Source organism: Arachis ipaensis, chromosome B09, assembly GCF_000816755.2.
Source record: "Arachis ipaensis cultivar K30076 chromosome B09, Araip1.1, whole genome shotgun sequence".
Lineage (NCBI taxonomy): Eukaryota > Viridiplantae > Streptophyta > Magnoliopsida > Fabales > Fabaceae > Arachis > Arachis ipaensis.
In genome coordinates, this window is record NC_029793.2 from 22,233,366 (window position 1) to 22,251,147 (window position 17,782).

The 17,782-nt window shown below is 36.5% G+C and overlaps 2 protein-coding genes across 5 annotated transcripts in view; one reads left to right on the plus strand and one right to left on the minus strand.

Moving 5' to 3' along the window:
• Positions 271-13,472, plus strand: LOC107617664 (histone-lysine N-methyltransferase EZA1). Of its 4 annotated transcripts, XM_021111498.1 has the most exons (18): positions 273-624; positions 858-928; positions 1,079-1,183; positions 2,160-2,431; positions 2,610-2,771; positions 3,088-3,172; positions 3,294-3,449; positions 3,554-3,601; positions 3,960-4,031; positions 4,432-5,051; positions 5,815-5,968; positions 7,034-7,254; positions 7,611-7,742; positions 11,620-11,707; positions 11,838-11,885; positions 11,969-12,097; positions 12,389-12,466; positions 12,613-13,472. In XM_021111498.1, exons 2-18 carry the CDS (start codon positions 926-928, stop codon positions 12,802-12,804), a joined length of 2,565 nt encoding a protein of 854 aa, XP_020967157.1. In that variant the 5' UTR covers positions 273-624; positions 858-925; the 3' UTR covers positions 12,805-13,472. The 4 variants fall into 4 exon arrangements, 3 of the variants coding, with proteins under 3 accessions (XP_020967158.1, XP_020967157.1, XP_016174968.1); XM_016319482.2 differs by lacking the exon at positions 858-928 and having other exon boundaries at positions 274-624; XM_021111499.1 differs by lacking the exons at positions 858-928; positions 7,611-7,742 and having other exon boundaries at positions 272-624.
• Positions 16,083-17,782, minus strand: part of LOC107618802 — a 3,869-nt gene continuing 2,169 nt past the window's right edge. The window contains exon 2 of the mRNA XM_016320965.2: positions 16,083-16,898. Within this exon, the coding sequence (XP_016176451.1) occupies positions 16,357-16,898 (542 nt within the window). The 3' untranslated portion in view covers positions 16,083-16,356. The remainder of the gene's footprint in view (positions 16,899-17,782) is intronic.

Sequence of the window (17,782 nt, forward strand, 5' to 3'; positions counted from 1 at the left end):
AATGCTTGAATTTTTTTATGATAAAAGATAATTAATTATTTTTAAAAGATATTAACTTGGATAAATTACTCTTCTCATTAGCTTTTTTGTTGACGTTATCATGTTAAGACACGTTGCTAAAAAATTAAATGACTAATGGACTCGAATTAATTCTTTTTTAGAAATCAAATTGACTTGTATCAATGTAAACATTAATTCAGTCCCAGTCCCCATAGCTTCATCGACCAAAAAGATTAGTTAAAAGTTCCCACAGCCAAAGGTGCGCGAAAGTAACGTAAAATGCCGTGGAAGGAAATAATGAGTGTAGATACTTGATAGAAAGGCAGAGACAGTAAATGGCGATACATGAAACGGCAGCCAGAAATTACGTTCTTCTGTTTCCTCTGTAGCTGTAGCCTGTAGACCTCGACGTCACTCACACTCACTAATCACTTCCCTATAACACCAAAACGTGTCAAAAGCGTTTCTTTCTCTTCTCTTCTCCTTCTTCTCTTCTTCCAAACACTAAAGACTCAACGCAACGCACCAACACACGCACTTCTCTCTCTCTCATCACTGATCGCATCGTCAACCTCATCATCATCCATGGTCTCCAAAACCAGTGACTCTGCTTCTAAGCTTCGAGTTAGTTCCTCTTTTACCCCCTCCCCAAACTCATAGCTATCCCTGTTCTGTTTCTTTCTTTGAATCAAACAATTTAAGTATCAGTGCTACCTGATCACGTGCTTCAATTAAATTGATTTTGATTATTGCAGAGAATTTTGAATTTAATCGCTTAGTCAAAGAGAACTCACTGTTACTGATAGAACCACTCTGTTCCTCTGTTTTTTTTTTTCTCTCTGTACTGTGAATACCAGAATCACTAGAGTTCAGGAATAGGGCTTAGGATCACTTTGATCGTGAATTTTGATTCACTGTTAATAAAATGGTACAAGTTTATCTGCTAATTCGTGTGAGAATTGGAATTTACCACATTCTTTTGTTTGAGGACACTATTTTTTTCTTAAATGCGTGAAGGGGCTTTGATTCCTGAAGTAATATCTGAACATGATTATTATGATTTGTGATATAATGACAGAAACAACATGGGGAGTCTGCAAATGATGGTGTTGGTGGATCCTTGTTGATGAAGATAAATCAGTTGAGAAAGCAAATCCAGGCAGAGAGAATTGTCTTTGTTAAAGTAAGTCGGCAATTGTGTTTGTGTCCATTTTGTAGATGTGTTTGCTGGCCCAAAACATATTGGTAGCTATCAAACAATTGGGAGAAAAACAGGAACATAGACTAATTAGTATATCCTCAAATTTTGGATCATTAATTTCTTTATTATTGAATCAATTGTAGAGTTAAAAAATATACATGCTTAGGATGGAAGTCATTCTAGAGAATGGATCATCGGGGAGAAGCACCTTTTGGCTAATGGCTACAACCTCCCTTTTATTCCATTCCTCGCCTCCCAATTGTAACCTCAGGAATTATTGCATTTAGTTAGTTATCTTACTGAATCTTATTCATTGTGCTGTCATGCATCCAAGACATACAACCTTGTTCTTGGACTGGATCCTCTCAAATTTTTTTTCTCACTATACATTCCATAAGTGAGACCAAGAAAAAATATGAGAGAGAAAATATTGAAGGGTTAGATATCACACGTTACATTCTCTATTGCGAAAAAATTGAGAGGATCCATTTCCCTTTGTTCTTTCACTGGTTATGGAGCAAAACAGAATTAAACCTTAAAGGCACTAACTATATTGAGCACACTAGATTTTGTAGAGTAGTTAGTTTAGTTCTTCACTTGTCCTAGAAAAATTGGATACTGCCTGTGCTAAGGTGAATAATCACAATCAAAATTAATAGCTCAAATTGTAACATTTTTTTTTTAATTTACCAAAGATAATAAGGGGAGAGGGAAACAGGAGGCCCCAGGCTTGGATGCAAGAGTCTTAACCACTAAGCTGTGGATTCAACTACAAATTCTAACCTTTTGTATCAGTTGCAAACAAATTAGTTTATTCTACTGCCTTCTCAGGATAAGACTACTTTAGGAAAAAAAATGTGTTGAATGTATCTAATAGAAAATTGCAATGTGGCGATGCCTTTCTATTTTTTGTACCTTGCTGGTCAGCTTGCAATTACCCTTATTTATGTTTATGTAGGAAAAACTTAAGAAGAATGAGAAGATGCTAAAATGTCATACTTCAGTCATCATGTCAGCAATATCAAGTAGAGAATCTTCAGAGAGGGATGAAACAAATGCAAGTCCCTTGCTTTCTTCCAGAATCGACCATCCTTTGTGTAAATTCAATGCTTTCTCTCATGGTTCAGGAGATAAAGACCATGGCAATCAAGACATATTACCTGCCACAACTATTAAGATCCCATATGTTGAAGGATTACCACCATATACATCTTGGATATTTTTGGGCAGGTTTGAAGTTTTAAGTTCTAGTTAGGTTTTACATATATGAAATTTTTGCCATTAGGGGAAACTATGGGTTTCATGAATTGTATTCCATTTAGACATACAAACTTAAATTTCAAAATTGATTGATTGTTCCATCTGTTTAACATATCTTCTGTATTTCCAAATCTTTCACATGTAACAGAAATCAGAAAATGGCTGAAGATCAATCAGTTGTAGGAAGAAGGCGTATCTACTATGACCAACATGGAAGTGAAGCACTGATATGTAGTGACAGTGAGGAAGAGTTAACAGAACCAGAGGAAGAAAAACATGAATTTTCTGAGGCTGAAGACCGACTTCTATGGTAGGTTAAAATGGATATGATGGAGTTGTTTGTAAAAATTCCATCAGTTTTCGAAGAAAGATTCATGGAAAGAAGCAATTGATGATTGATCTTGACAGTAAAAATTTTAGCTTGCCTATATGAATCCTTAGTAACATATGTAATTAAAAGTAGCATCAATGCTTTGTTGGAACTCAAAGTATTGTGATTGTGCAGGATTTGTAGTGCCATATTTGAATTCATCACCCATAATTTTCCATCTTTATCAAATTTTCAAAGTACTCCTTTCTTGAAAGTATTCTTAAAGTTTTCGTATGTTGACTTTTGAATTTACTAGGATGGCATTTGAGGAACATGGCATAAATGAAGATGTATTGGCTATTGTGAGCCAGTTTGTTGGGGGCACCAGTTTAGAAATTCAGGTAACAGAGTAATTTATGAGCAAGGCTATTATGCTTGATTGTTAAAATTGAATTGTAAATGAGGTATACACGAGAAGCCATTTTAATTCTTGGGGAAATGGCTTTTGTGAAACATATGCAGGAACGGTACAAAATCATGAAGGAAGATAACCTAAGAAATGTTGTCCAGCATTCAGAAGATACAGGAGAGCTTGAATCTTCTGTTGGCATTCATCGAGAGAAAACCCTGAATGCTGCATTAGATTCTTTTGATAACCTCTTCTGCCGCCGGTGCCTGGTACATACAAAATTGTTATTTTAAAACATTTTAAGCTTGATTGAAGTATCTGATGTGATAATTAACATCTTGTGAATGTGTTCTTTTCTCCTTCCCTAGAGCAGGTTTTTGACTGTCAATTGCACGGTTGTTCTCAGCCTTTAATATACCCTGTGAGGAATCTGTTCATATGTTCATTTAGAGAGTAGATGCTCAATCTGATCCTTAAAATATATACAAGACATCAAAGTAGTATTGTTACATCAGTTTGACGCTTCATTGAACAGAATAACGATAACTTAAGGATCATCTCAAAATCTAAAAAAAAAGATGAAAAAAAGAAAAAAAAAAATATTATTAAGGACTGAATTGATATCTATTTGATTGTCAGATCAACAAAGTCCTAAAATATTTTGACGATTAACTTGATGTCAAGTATATCTTTGAAGGACCATGTTAAGGATTTACTGTTTCAAAACTAAATTTGCAGCAATTTCCGCTACTTAGTAAATTTGACGGTTTCCTTGACAGTGTGAGAAGCTGACAGTTTGGTCTGGGCCTGAAGGTGATAGAATTCCATGCAGTGAACAGTGTTACCTTCAGGTATTCTTCATCTTCGACATACGTTTCATAGTTAGAGGCAGATAGGCAAGTAGTGCTGTTACATGATTTTAACTTCAAAAGAGATGAAAAAGGGTCAAATGAAGAATGGTTTTCCCTCCAATAGTATTCTAGATGTGATGCCTTCAACTATTCATTCACTTAGGCATTACTATGTTGCTGTTTTTTAATTACAATATTATCATAGTCAAAATATTCATCTGATGTATCCAGGCTTAATAACACATGCTTTCTGCTTCATACGTGATGAATGAGTGTCTCTATATCTGTGTGTCTAGAGTTAAAAAACCAAGCACCCAATTCTGAGTGCAACGAATCAAAGTATCATATATGTTTGATGAGGGAATTGTCTAAGACTCGTTGCCATTTCATTTGCCTGCAGTCGAAGGTTATAAAAAGTTTGTCAGAGAATTCCATGATCAGATCTTTTCAGGATAAGAAATCCACAATTATGGAAGAAGGAAATTCGATATTGGCATCCTCCAATACCAAGGAATCAGATGATCAGCTTACTATGTCGTTTTCGACTGAAGTTGATTGTCATGAAGATCTGAATATAAATATTCCTGTCTCAGAAAGTGTGGGTAAACGGAAGAACACTAATCATTTAGACACAGCAGTATGTGTCTCAACATTGCCTCCTGATGATTCTCAGAATTCTTCAAAAAAGCAGAAAAGAATTGCCAATGATGAGGATATTACAATTATTGATCATAGAAAGAGCCACAGCTTGGATGCATGTGATGAAGGTAAAGGCACCAGTGCAAATTTGGACAAATCTATTGAACATGCTTCAAATAAATCAGTAACTTTTTCTAGCACTTTCCATGGTAAGCAAGACAAAAGTGTTGGGGATGGACCAAAAGATGCTACAATTGAGACAGAGTTCAAGGTTTTGAATCCAATGGAAGAACAAGTTGATGGGATTCGTAGTTTCTCAGATTGGAAACCTCTTGAGAAAGAACTATACTTGAAGGGAATAGAAATGTTTGGCAGAAACAGGTATGGATATCTGTATTTCACCTCATATTAATGTGTTCTGGAATTCTAGGATGTCCGAAATTTAGTTTGAAGTATCTGTCGACTTTCTGTCTAATGTTTCATTTACTTATGTGTTAGTTTCAATTGCATTTTTTTTCCTTGACAACATGCGTAGTTATGGGGAAAAAGAGAAACCAACTTTGAAGAAGTTTTTGTTGAACTTTCCTGTGAATTTTTATGGAGTATATTAAATTGTTTGCCTTTTTTTTCTACAAGCAATCAATCATGTTTCAACTATATTCTCAAAAAGCAATTATTGTGCAGTTCACTTGAGAAAGGAAAATGGTAAGGGTGGGGGAAAGTAACTATGATATATATCAACCAGAGGGATGGGGGCTTCTGAGGGGAGTAGGGGAACAGACTTAAGGAAACTGTATTTGTCATCTAGTAACTTTCATCGCTTCCCTAACTAAATAACGGTATAATTGATTTGACTAATGCTTCCCAATAATACCAGTACTGTACTTAAATCAAAAGCTTTTCCATAGTTGTCTATTGAACTTGTGATATGTTTGACATATATCATCTATATGTTCTCTCAACAAAGCAATGTGGAATTCCTAAAATTCATGGTTTGAATTCTTTGTGCAGTTAACTTCCCTAGTTATGGTTCAGTAGTAAATAAAACCAAAGCTGAATGCATCATCTAGTCATAAATGTCCCACTATTTGTGGAGGTCTAAATTTTTTTTGTGCTAATCTAATGTGCAAATCATCCTATGTAGTTGTCTCATAGCAAGAAATTTACTTTCTGGCTTGAAGACTTGCATGGAAATAGCTAATTACATGCAAGCCGGTGCAGTGTCAATGCCCCATATATCAAGCGTTACCTCAAATTCGACCACTGATTGCAAGGGAAAAACTGATGCACAATGCATGGTGAGAAATCCTGGTTTATTGTCCACATCTTTACCTTACGTTCTTTTTCTTTTTTAAGGCATGGTGAATATCAAAAAGGCAACATTCCATATATAGTACACCTCACCTTTTGGGATGAGGTTTGGTTATTGTATTGTAACAAAATGTTGTTACTTAGTTTACTAGTGTAAAAATGTTTATATAGCCCAATTTGTGTGGATGTAGGATATGCGTATCTCAATAATCTCATTTTTTTTACCAAAGATAGGGAGACTCGAACCCGCGACCTCTAAATGAGTATGGGGAGACTATGCCATTTGAGCTATAACTCATTGGCCTCAATAATCTCATTTGACATTGAACTTTTAGAAATATGAATGATTACTGTATTTTTATCAAAGGAAAAAGAAAAACGAAATAAATAGTTACAGTATTTGATTATCAGAGGTTTGAAGGCATTTTATATTTAGCATCCTAATAACATCCGCAGGTTTTTACATATAAAGGGATTGAGTTACTTTTGTGAGCTGATGTATATTATACTCTTCTTTCTTATAATTTAGCCTTAGAAAGATTCTTGTTACTCATGTTTTGTTTCCTTATGTGTGGATAAGTTCATATTTTTAAAAGTAATAAAGTATNNGGACTCATTAGTTAATTGGAGGAGTTAGTTACTATAAAATTTAGAAGGGATTAATTAATAATTAGGTGTGATTGATCATTTTGAGAGTTGTCTCTTGGAGGTATTGTGGAGCACTTACTGTTCCACTACCCATGTATATACACAGTTACACTTCTATTTTCCCCAATTTCTAGGTTAACTAGCACATTGTTGGTGATTTCCCTATTCAATACAAATTCTTATTATTCAATTCTAGTATTTTAATGATACCAGTGCTAACATTCACCAGTACAGACCTCTATTTTCCCCAATTTCTAGGGTAACTAGCACATTGTTAGTGATTTCCCTATTCAATACAAATTCCTATTATTAAATTCTAGTATTTTAATGATACCAGTGCTAACATTCACCAGTACACAACCATTTGATGCCACGATTGCTTTTAATGCGTGTTTTAATGTTAGGACCAAGATATTGCGTCAAGGTCCCGGCTGCTGAGGAAAAGGGGCAAAACAAGGAAGTTCAAATATTCCTGGAAGTCTGCTGGCCATCCATCAATATGGAAAAGAATTGCTGATGGGAAAAATCAATCTTGCAAGCAGTATACACCATGTGGATGTCAGTCAATGTGTGGAAAGCAATGCCCTTGTGCTAATGTTGGAAATTGCTGTGAAAAATACTGTGGGTATGTCCATTTTTTTCATTTAATTAAGTAACTTATTCAGTAACAAAATAGGAGAAAAAATTGCAGGGTAGTTCATGTTTTTGTTGGCCATTGATGGAATCTGATGACGGTGGTTAAATATGGTTACCTGGTTAGCCAAGGCTTTGAACACATAAAGTAATAAACAGTACACAGAGATATATAAGTATAACTGTAAACATGAAGCTATTCTCTTCAAAACTTTTCTTTTCCATGATTGGAAAGGCTCCTAAAATGCATTTTCAACTTAATTTGTGAACTACTACTGTACAACATGAAAAATGGAATTGTTAACAAGCTATGATTTAAATGTAGTAAATTAGCTCTTCTACCTTCAGTTGTTCAAAGAGCTGCAAAAATCGGTTTAGAGGATGCCATTGTGCCAAGAGTCAGTGCAGAAGTCGCCAATGCCCATGCTTTGCTGCTGGACGTGAATGTGACCCAGATGTCTGTCGAAATTGCTGGGTTAGGTAATGTGTGAAATATCTCTTCTGTGAACTTGATTTTATGCCTCCCTAGGAAGGAATTAATGTGTCTGATTTCTCATAGTTCATTCAAAAAGTGATAATCTGTAACATCTATATGCAAACAATTCTGCCACACTGACTCTTATTTTCCCTTTTAGGTATTTCATGACAAAGTGTAAAATTTTAGGCTCCTTTGCGTCATATCTGTATATCTAGGCTGATTTCAGAAGACACCATACAATAATTCAATCATTATGTTTAGTTCTGGTTTGGAGAAGTATTAGGTGTGGCCCTTCCCTCAGACCTTGCATTAACGCATGATGTTTGTGCACCGGGCAGCCCCTCACCCCACTCATTTCCTTCCAAATTACAGAAAAATATTGCAATTGTTCGAATATTCTTGACTCCATCATATGCACATTATCTGGGGTCCAATCCATTTCTCGGATCTTGCGTTAATGCAGTATGCTTGTATACTAGGCAGCACCCGTCCCCCTCATTTCCAATTTCCATCCACCATTAAAAAAATATATATATATATCGCAATAGATGGTGTTGATATCATATTCAAATAATTCAGTCAATTAGCTGTTAGGTGTCAATTAAGTTAGATTAGGTTAGAGTAGAATCAATTATGAATAATTGTGTTTTATCTTTAGCAGGTATTGTAATGATTAATTAGTGTATATAATATATGAGCTGAGGAGTTCAGTAACCTCAAGCTTTTCACAATAAATCACTGTCTAAACATGGTATCGGAGCATAGGGTTCTTTTCTGTTTTCCAGCCCTTTTCTGGTTTTTCAGCCACCAGTGTGGTGTTCTATCAGTTTGCCACTCTTATCTGGGAAAATCAAGCCAACAGTCAACCTCAGAAGGTTCCGATCAGTCACCTCACAGAAACCCACCTCCGGCGAGCTGCTCATGCGCTTCCACATGCCGCTTTTGTCCAATCAGTCCGCCGAAGCGTGAAGCCCACGCGCCACCTTCCGGAGCTCTGCTTTCAGCACTATCAATGCCGTTCAACTCGTTGGTGATTCCTGGTTCCGATTTTGGCACCGGTGGTAGTCAGAAGTTTCTCCATCATTATTTTCTTTAAACCATCCATTTCACTGCCCCTGTTCAACCCTTCTCAGCCCAATTTCACGTCTGCCCCCTGTTCAGCCCCTTTAATTTTTCATCTCTCTTCTCAAACCATTGCTTCTACTCCACCACAACAACCATTAATTGTCTATCACCGTCACCCTTGGCCAAATCATTCATAGTCTGAGATGGTAGAGGATGGTGATACATGTTCTACTCCTTTGGTTCCCCCTACTTCGTATCAAACTGTATCTGTTGATGAGCTTCCGATTGCTCTTCGGAAAGGTAATTGTACCACTAGAAATCCTCATCCAATTTATAATTTCTTGAGCTTTCATCGATTGTCCCCACCATACTATGCTGCTATTTCCACATTATCTTCTATACCTACTCTTAAGTGTGTCAATGAGGCACTTTCTCATCCAGAATGGAGACAAGCTATGATTGATGAAATGAATGCTCGAGTATAGTGTTACATGGGAATTGGTTTGTCTTCCCCCTGGAAATTCAGTGTTTGGGTCCCTATGTGTGTATGTTGTTAAGGTTGGACTTGATGGTTCAGTTGATCGTCTCAAGGCTCATTTGGTTGCCAAGGGTTACAGTCAAACATATGGAGATTATCAAGAAACTTTTTCTCCGGTAGCAAAGATTGCTTCTGTCCACACATTTCTTTGTATTGAAGCAATCCATCATTGGCCATTGTATCAATTAGATATCAAGAATGCTTTTCTTCACGGAGACCTTCACGAGGAAGTATACATAGAGCAGCCACCTGGATTTATCGCTCATGGGGAGTCAAGATTGGTTTGCAAGTTGAAACGCTACCTTTATGGGTTAAAACAATTTCCACGAGCTTGGTTTAGCAAATTCAGCTCTGTTGTTCAAAGCTTTGGCATGAAAAAGAAGCGAATCTGACCACTCAGTGTTCTATCAACACAACTCACATGGACAGTGCATCTATCTGGTTGTTTATGTTGATGATATAGTCATCACTAGCAATAATTATGAGGGGATAACAAAGTTGAAAAAACTGCTGTTTCATCACTTTCAAACTAAGGATTTAAACTCAAGTACTCCCTTGGTATTGAGTTGGCTCAATCTAAAGGTGATGTTGCTATATCGTGGAAATATGCCCTTGATATATTGGAAGAAACAGGTTTGTTGAATTGCAAACCTGTTGACAGTCCAATGGATCCTGATATCAAATTACTACCTAACCAAGGGGAACATTTTTCTGATCCTGAGAGATATCGAAGACTTGTAGGAAAACTGAACTATCTCATTATTACTAGACCAGATATTTCATACTCTGTTAGTGTAGTGAGTCAGTTTATGCAATCTTCTTGCACTGATCATCAGGATGTTGTAATGTGAATTGTAAAATATATCAAGAAAGCTCCAGGCCAAGGATTACTATACAAAGACAAAAGAAATACCCAAGTCATTGGCTATTGTGATGCCGATTGGGCAGGTTCTCCTATTAGGATCTACTTCTGGGTATTGTGTCTTTCTTAGTGGAAACCTTATATCCTGAAAAAGTCAAAAACAAAGTGGTGTTGCCCGATCAAGTGCAGAAGCTGAGTATTGCGCCATGGCATTAGTGGCTTGTGAGTTGTGAGTTAATATGGGTCTAGCAGTTCCTTTCAGAGTTGAAGTTCGGGACAGTTAACCAAATGAAGTTATATTGTGATAATCAAGCAGCACTCCACATTGCCTCCAATCCAGTATTTCATGAAAGAACTAAACACATAGAGGTGGATTGTCATTTCATAAGGCAGAAGGTTATATCTAAAGAAATTATCACTGAATTTGTTAATTCAAAACAATTGGCTGATATTCTCACAAAGTCTCTCAAAGGTCCTCGTAGTAATTACATTTCTAACATGTTTGGTGCATATAATATATATGCTCCAGCTTTAGGGGGGATGTTGATATTATATTCAGATAATTCAGTCAATTAGCTGTTAGGTATCAATTAGGTTAGATTAGAATCAATTATGAATAATTGTGTTTTATCTTTAGTAGGTATTGTAATGATTTAGTGTATATAAATATATGAGCTAAGGAGTTCAATAACCTCAAGCTTTTCACATTAAATCACTGCTTAAACAGATGGAATATTCTTGACTCCATCATATGCACATGATCTGGTGGCATAACAATGCACCTATTTTAACCCACATCTCTCTCTCTCTCTCTCTCTCATGAAGAAGGGGTGTCTTTAATTTTTGATTTCTTCTTTAATAATACTCTTTTTTTCATTTTATTAATGATGGAATTGTTCTATTGTGTTTCTGGTCATGGTATGGGCTATGCCGGTGGTTGTTTAAAGAATATTCATTGATTATTCCATGTAGTATGGTTTTTTGGTATCAGTTTATGGTAGTAAGAACTTGGTTGAATTTCTTTTAAAAAGAAAATAAATAAATATAGGGACTTGATTAGAAACTTTTAAATTGTAGGAGATCAAATTGAGAATTGATTAAAACTATATAGCCTTCTAGAGTAATTAAACTGGTAAATCGTTTATCCTTCAAGAAAATGTAAGGCAGTTCTTAAACCAAAAAAATAGGTAATTGCTGGACAGATAATTGTGTTACTAAGACAGACTGTCAGTTGATTTTTTTCAACTTCACCATAACCTTAATGTCAATTGAAACCACAGCAATTACTTTGGTACTTCTGTTAAAACTTTCTTAACCTTTTCCTCGGATATGTTGTTTGGAGTTTGGACTGATGTCTTGCCTCCCTCTGAACATTTTCCAATGATTACTTATAAATATTACATTCTTCATTCAGTTGTGGGGATGGTTCATTAGGGGAGCCCCCTCGTCGTGGAGATGGTCAATGTGGAAATATGAGGCTTCTCTTGAGGCAGCAACAGAGGGTTAGCAACCATGAGCTTGTTTGTTTAATATTTTCTGCATTCCATTCTTATTTTTATGAATAAAAATCATGATTGGGTGATGCAATTATGTCTGCCTCAAGTGTATTGTTCTTATGCTTATGCCTCTCAGATTCTCTTGGCAAAGTCTGATATTGCAGGATGGGGAGCCTTCTTGAAGGTTGAGACTTGAGATTCATGGGACTTGTTTGTTTTCTGTTAATTTTAGTTTGTTCCTGTTACTCATTGGTGATAACATTTCAGAACCCAGTTAACAAAAATGATTATCTAGGAGAGTACACAGGGGAACTGATCTCCCACCGAGAAGCAGATAAACGTGGGAAAATATATGATCGTGCAAACTCCTCTTTCCTATTCGACTTAAATGATCAGGCATGTGGCTCGTGTCACCCACATTTTATCTAAATTTGTGGTTTTTTCTGGCTCCTGTTGATTTGAGGTTCCTTGTAATTTTTAAGACTGATTTTCTGGCTGAAATTTTTAGTAGAGACAGTCTGTGACACAGTAGACCTCAGCCAATAGGAATTCTTAGTTGATGTATATTTTTTAGCTATGCTATAATCAATCTACTTTTCCTTTATGCTTCTTTCATGGAAAGCTATAGTTTACCGAGGTTTCCTATGATTACTTATGACTCTACGTGTAATATCTATCTCTTTACAGTATGTTCTTGATGCTTATCGCAAAGGAGATAAGTTGAAATTTGCGAACCACTCCTCAAATCCCAACTGCTATGCTAAGGTGAGGCCAGAAACTCGTGTTTTTGGGGAGTTCCAAAGCTTAACCATTTTTTTCTTCAATGAAAGAAACCTTGACCTTTAAGTATCAGTATTTTGAAATTGATCTTTAAATTGTCCAATTGTTGGCCACTTGTTCTGGCTGCGTAGGTGATGTTGGTTGCTGGAGACCACCGAGTAGGCATATTTGCCAAGGAACATATTGATGCTAGTGAGGAGTTGTTCTATGATTACCGCTATGGTCCAGATCAAGCACCACCATGGGCACGTAAACCTGAGGCATCCAAGAGAGACGAATCAGCAGTTACTCAAGGCAGAGCAAAGAAACACCAGTCACATTGAATATGGCATGGCGTAAGGTTCACAATGTACATACTTTTAGCTTCTACCAGTATATTCTCCCCTGAGACAAACTTGTGGAGTAAGCCATTAAATTAGTCTTGAAGTTGGCATCATCCAACTTTAAATCTATCCCTAAGGGTCTGTTTGGTTGGGGTAAAAATTGGAGTGGAAAATTTCATGCTTGATCTCTGTATTCTTATACATTGATTCATTTATGAAAACTTCCACTCCCTTTTTACCTCCAACCAAACACACCATAGTTACAAATGCTTCCAGCTTTTTAGCTCGGGAAAAGCTGATCAAATTGGTTCTTAGTATTGACAGTATCAAGGACCTCTTGAGATTTTTTAATTTAGGGGAGGATTTAAAGTTGGTTGGCAACCTTAGTGACTATTTTGTTGGCTTACTCCAATCATGTGTGACGTCCTATGCGCATGGAGGAAACGTTGCCATAAGGAATCAAAATAATAATAGGTATGCGTATGCTAGTATGACTAAGGTATTCGCATGAAATATATGATACAGTTAAACAATAAAGGATATGGCCAATAAGCTATTTGAGTAGGGACTAAGTATAGAAATTTGAATCCGAGGTTTATTTATTTTCCCATGTAAAATACCTTGATCTGGCATTTTTTTTTATGAATAAAATGTATATGTTGCTATAACTGTATAAGCTTGAATTAAGACGTTTGATTGCTAAGACAGTAGAAATAAAGTACTAATTTGTGTTTCGGGAGGGGTTGTGTTATATATATCTTCACCGTTATAAACACCTTTTAGATTTTATTGATATACAAACGAATACAAAAATACTACATGCATATGGAAAATCAGTCATCATGTATTTGTGTTTAAATATATCATATGACTGTCAACTAATCTAACATGTGGAATTCATGTACGCATGCTATTTGAGAATATTCTTTTATTGAGCTGTGAAATGATGTCATATATATATGAACCATAAGAATTTTGCTAATAGTTTTGTTCTTGGATAGAAGATCTAACAGACTAACACAATATTGGCCCATTACAATATTCTAATCATCTTCAAGAGAAACAAGCGTGCCAATATTTGTTGAAGAATTTCTCCCTACATAAAAAAATATCTCATTAATTATAGAAAACTAACAATTAGTAACAAACAAGCAATAAGAAAAAAATATATATTACCTTGTTCAGCTTTTTCAATCTCTTCAAAATTTTCAATTAGTCCAAATGGGTCATCTATTACCCAATCTTGAGTGCATACAAGAGCTTCCAACATATATGGTGTCAAGGAGCTCCGATAAGTAGGGGTGTGCAAAAAAATTGGTTTCACTGAACTGAATTGAAACTGAACTGAAACTGTTTTAAATAAACCAGTTTTTTTAAATAAAAAACTGAACTGAAACCATAATTTTTATGAAAACCAGTTTATTAAAAATCAGTTTTTATGGTTCAGTTTAGTTTTAAACCAAATTAAAACTGGTTTTATTTAAACTCTAAAATTAGCTTTTACATACTCTTTCTCTCTCTCCTTTCACTTTCTCTCTCCCCTTCCTCTCTCTCTCCACTTTCTCCCCCTCTCTCCCTTCTCTCTCCTCTTTCTCCCCCCTCTCTCCCTTCTCTCTCTCTCTCTCTCTCTCTCTCTCTCTCTCTCTCCCATTTTGTTTCTCTCTCTCTCTTCCTCTTTTCTCTCTCCCATTTTGTTTCTCTCTCTCTCTCTCCCTCTTTTCCCTTTCCCATTTTCTTTCTCTTTCTCCTCTCCCTCCTTTCTCTCTCTCCCTCCCTTCTCTCTTCCTCTTTCTCTCTCTCTCTCTCTCCTTTTTTTCCTTTTCTCTCTTTCTCTCTCCTATTTCTCTCTCCTCTTCTCTCTCTTTCTTCGCCCTCCTCTCTCTCTTTCTCCTCTTTCTTTCCTTCCCTTCCTTTCTCTCTTTTCTCTTTCTCTCTCAACCTTCTCTCACTCTATATCCCTCTTCTCTCTCTCCCCCTCTTTTCTCCAAAATAAGAGAGAGAGAAAGTTGAGGGAGAAAGAGAAGAGGGGGAGAAGAGAGAGAGAGAGAGAGAGAGAGAGAGAGAGAGAGAAAGAGAGAAGGGAGAAAGAGAGAGAGAAGAGAGAAATAGAAAGAGAGAAGGGAGAAAGAGAGAGTGAGAGAAGGTTGAGAGAGAAAGAGAAAAGAGAGAAAGGAAGGGAAGGAAAGAAAGAGGAGAAAGAGAGAGAGGAGGGCAAAGAAAGAAAGAGAAGAGGAGAGAGAAATAAGGGAAGAGGGAGAGAGAAATAGGAGAGAGAAAGAGAGAAAAGGAAAAAAGGAGAGAGAGAGAGAAAGAAAGAAGAAGAGAGAAAGGAAGGAGAGAAGAGAGAGAAAGAAAATGGGAGAGGAAAAAGAGGGAGAGAGAGAAACAAAATGGGAGAGAGATAGAAAAGAGGAAGAGAGAGAGAGAGAGAAACAAAATGGGAGAGAGAGAGAGAGAGAGAGAGAAGGGGGAAGGAAGGGAGAGCAAGGGAGAGGGGAGAAAAGGGAGAGAGAGAGGGAAAGGGAAGAGAGAGAGAGAGAGAGAGAGAGAGAGAGAGACGAAGAGAGATGGGAGGGAGAGAGAAAGAAAGGAGAGGAGAGAGAGAGGAGAGGAAAAAAGAGGAAAGAGAGAGAGAGAGAGAGAGAGAGAGGAGAGAGAGAAGAGGGAGACAAAGAGGAGAGAGAGAGGAGAGGAAAAAAGAGGAAAGAGAGAGAGACAGAGAGAGAAAGAGAGGAGAGAGGAGAGAGAGAGGAGGGAGACAAAGAGGAGAGAGATAGAAAGGAGGGGGGAAGAGAGAGAGAAGGGAGAGAGGGGGGAGAAAGAGAGAGAGAAGGGAGAGAGGGGGAGAAAGTGGAGAGAGAGAGGAAGGGGAGAGAGAAAGTGAAAGGAGAGAGAGAAAGAGTATGTAAAAACTAATTTTAGAGTTTAAATAAAATTAGTTTTAATTTGGTTTAAAACTAAACTGAACCATAAAAACTGGTTTTTAATAAACTGGTTTTCATAAAAACTATGGTTTCAATTCAGTTCAGTGAAACCAGTTTTTTTGCACACCCCTAGATAGAAGTAGTACAAAGGAAGCCTTCATATTCAAATAGTTTGGCTCATCTTGTTAGTGTCGTATTAGGGCAACTTTAAGAACTCACACTGTTGGAAATTTATGAATTACAACGAACCACACACCTGCACTTAATTTGGTGTCTTCTCTCAAGATCAATTTAATTAATTTTGACTCTAGCAGGATTACATAGCATATAGGGCCTCTGATATGCTAATATGTCTAAAGTAATTGATAATCTCAAATCACATTTATTTTTTAATTTAAATTTTCAGTTCCACATTCCTTCCACGCAATATGACCTAAAGAAACCCAAAAGAAAGGCCTTGTGATCCACTCGCCATAACATAGCAACCTACTCAGGCCAATTGAGATACAAAGGATAGGTGTTGATATTAAGGAGAAGATATGCTACAAATTCAAACCCATCAGCAAGCACAAATTCCCCCTTAACTCTTTTAAATTCAGAAAAACCAAAAAAAAAAAAAGGCATTCGCTTAAAAAACTGCTTCTACAATAGCAAACTTCTTTTTGGGGTAACCAATTCCAATCATGTGGTTTAAATATGGCTTCCCATCCTTCAGAGTAGCTGAAGTTGCCAAGCGATGCATAGGCCCTGAGAATTTCGACACAACAGCAGCAGTTTCCCACCCATCTTTGCTCTCAACTAATCTTCCAGAAGGATTCCCAGCAACTACCAATTTAGTAGGAGACAACAGCGCTAAACCGTCTCCGAAATATAGGGGTCCTCCGGCTACCTTAATCACCTTCACTTCCTCACCTTTTGTCAAATCAACCTTGAACAAGTTGCCACTGAAAGTGTGGATCACAATCAGGAACCCATCTGGGTGGTAAACAATTCCGTTTAGGGCCACGAATTTCTTGTACCATTCTTTTGGGGTGAAGAGAGGGTTTCTTATAATCGTTATGAGGTTCCCTTCCACCCCAACCTTCCATATTTTGCCGGCTTTTGCATCAGTGACATATGCATTGCCTTCTGCATCAACATCAACATCATCGGCAAAAGATTTCTCGTCACCTACATCCAATGTTGGAAATCTGTCATTATTACATGAAAAGCTAAAAAGACAAAAAAGAAAATGGATATAGGCATAATTGTACCACAAAATAGCACAACACTAGCATCGTACAGATGATATGTTGGCATAAAATATGATGATGAATATGATGATGGTATTAGTAAGGCTTATGTGTTTGCAAAGTATACTAGTCCATGTGTATTACTCCACATTCACGCAAGATGTACACCATAAATCAGTCATTCATATAAAATATACACATTGAAAATGAATTAAACCAAATATCTCTATGAAAAATGCTTGACAATCGTGGGTGTAATCATATAAATATGCAGTGTTGGCCAAAAGAAACTAGTTCCCTAGAATTTCTGATCTAAAAATTTTGCAATCGGAATACTACCACAAAAAACTAGGTTGAAGCCAACACAATATGAAATATATACTCTATGTAGGAGCCAACAAAAGATATAAAAAGGGCATGCAATGAGAAAGACGGAGGTAGGACCTTTCCTTTTCAATATGTTTGCTTGCACATGTTTTCAAATTCCATGATGGATTTATTGAGGTGATATAAGTTGTAACAACCATCCATATGACGACGGAATAGACTACTACATTACACTTGCATAAATGTCGAACGATTTAGACAGCGTTATACACTCTTCATGTCTTAAATCTGATACAAATTCGCGAAATCTTTTCGTTCAATTTTCGTACCTACCATTCTACCAAGGATTAAACCATGGCCAGAAGCAACGCAAGCTCAAATTAGTGAACTAAATGGGAAAAGTATACTTTATCTTAACATTTGTTGATTTAGTCAATTTTGACTAAGAGAATAATTGACAAACATTTGATGTAAAATAATAATTCTACTTTGTTG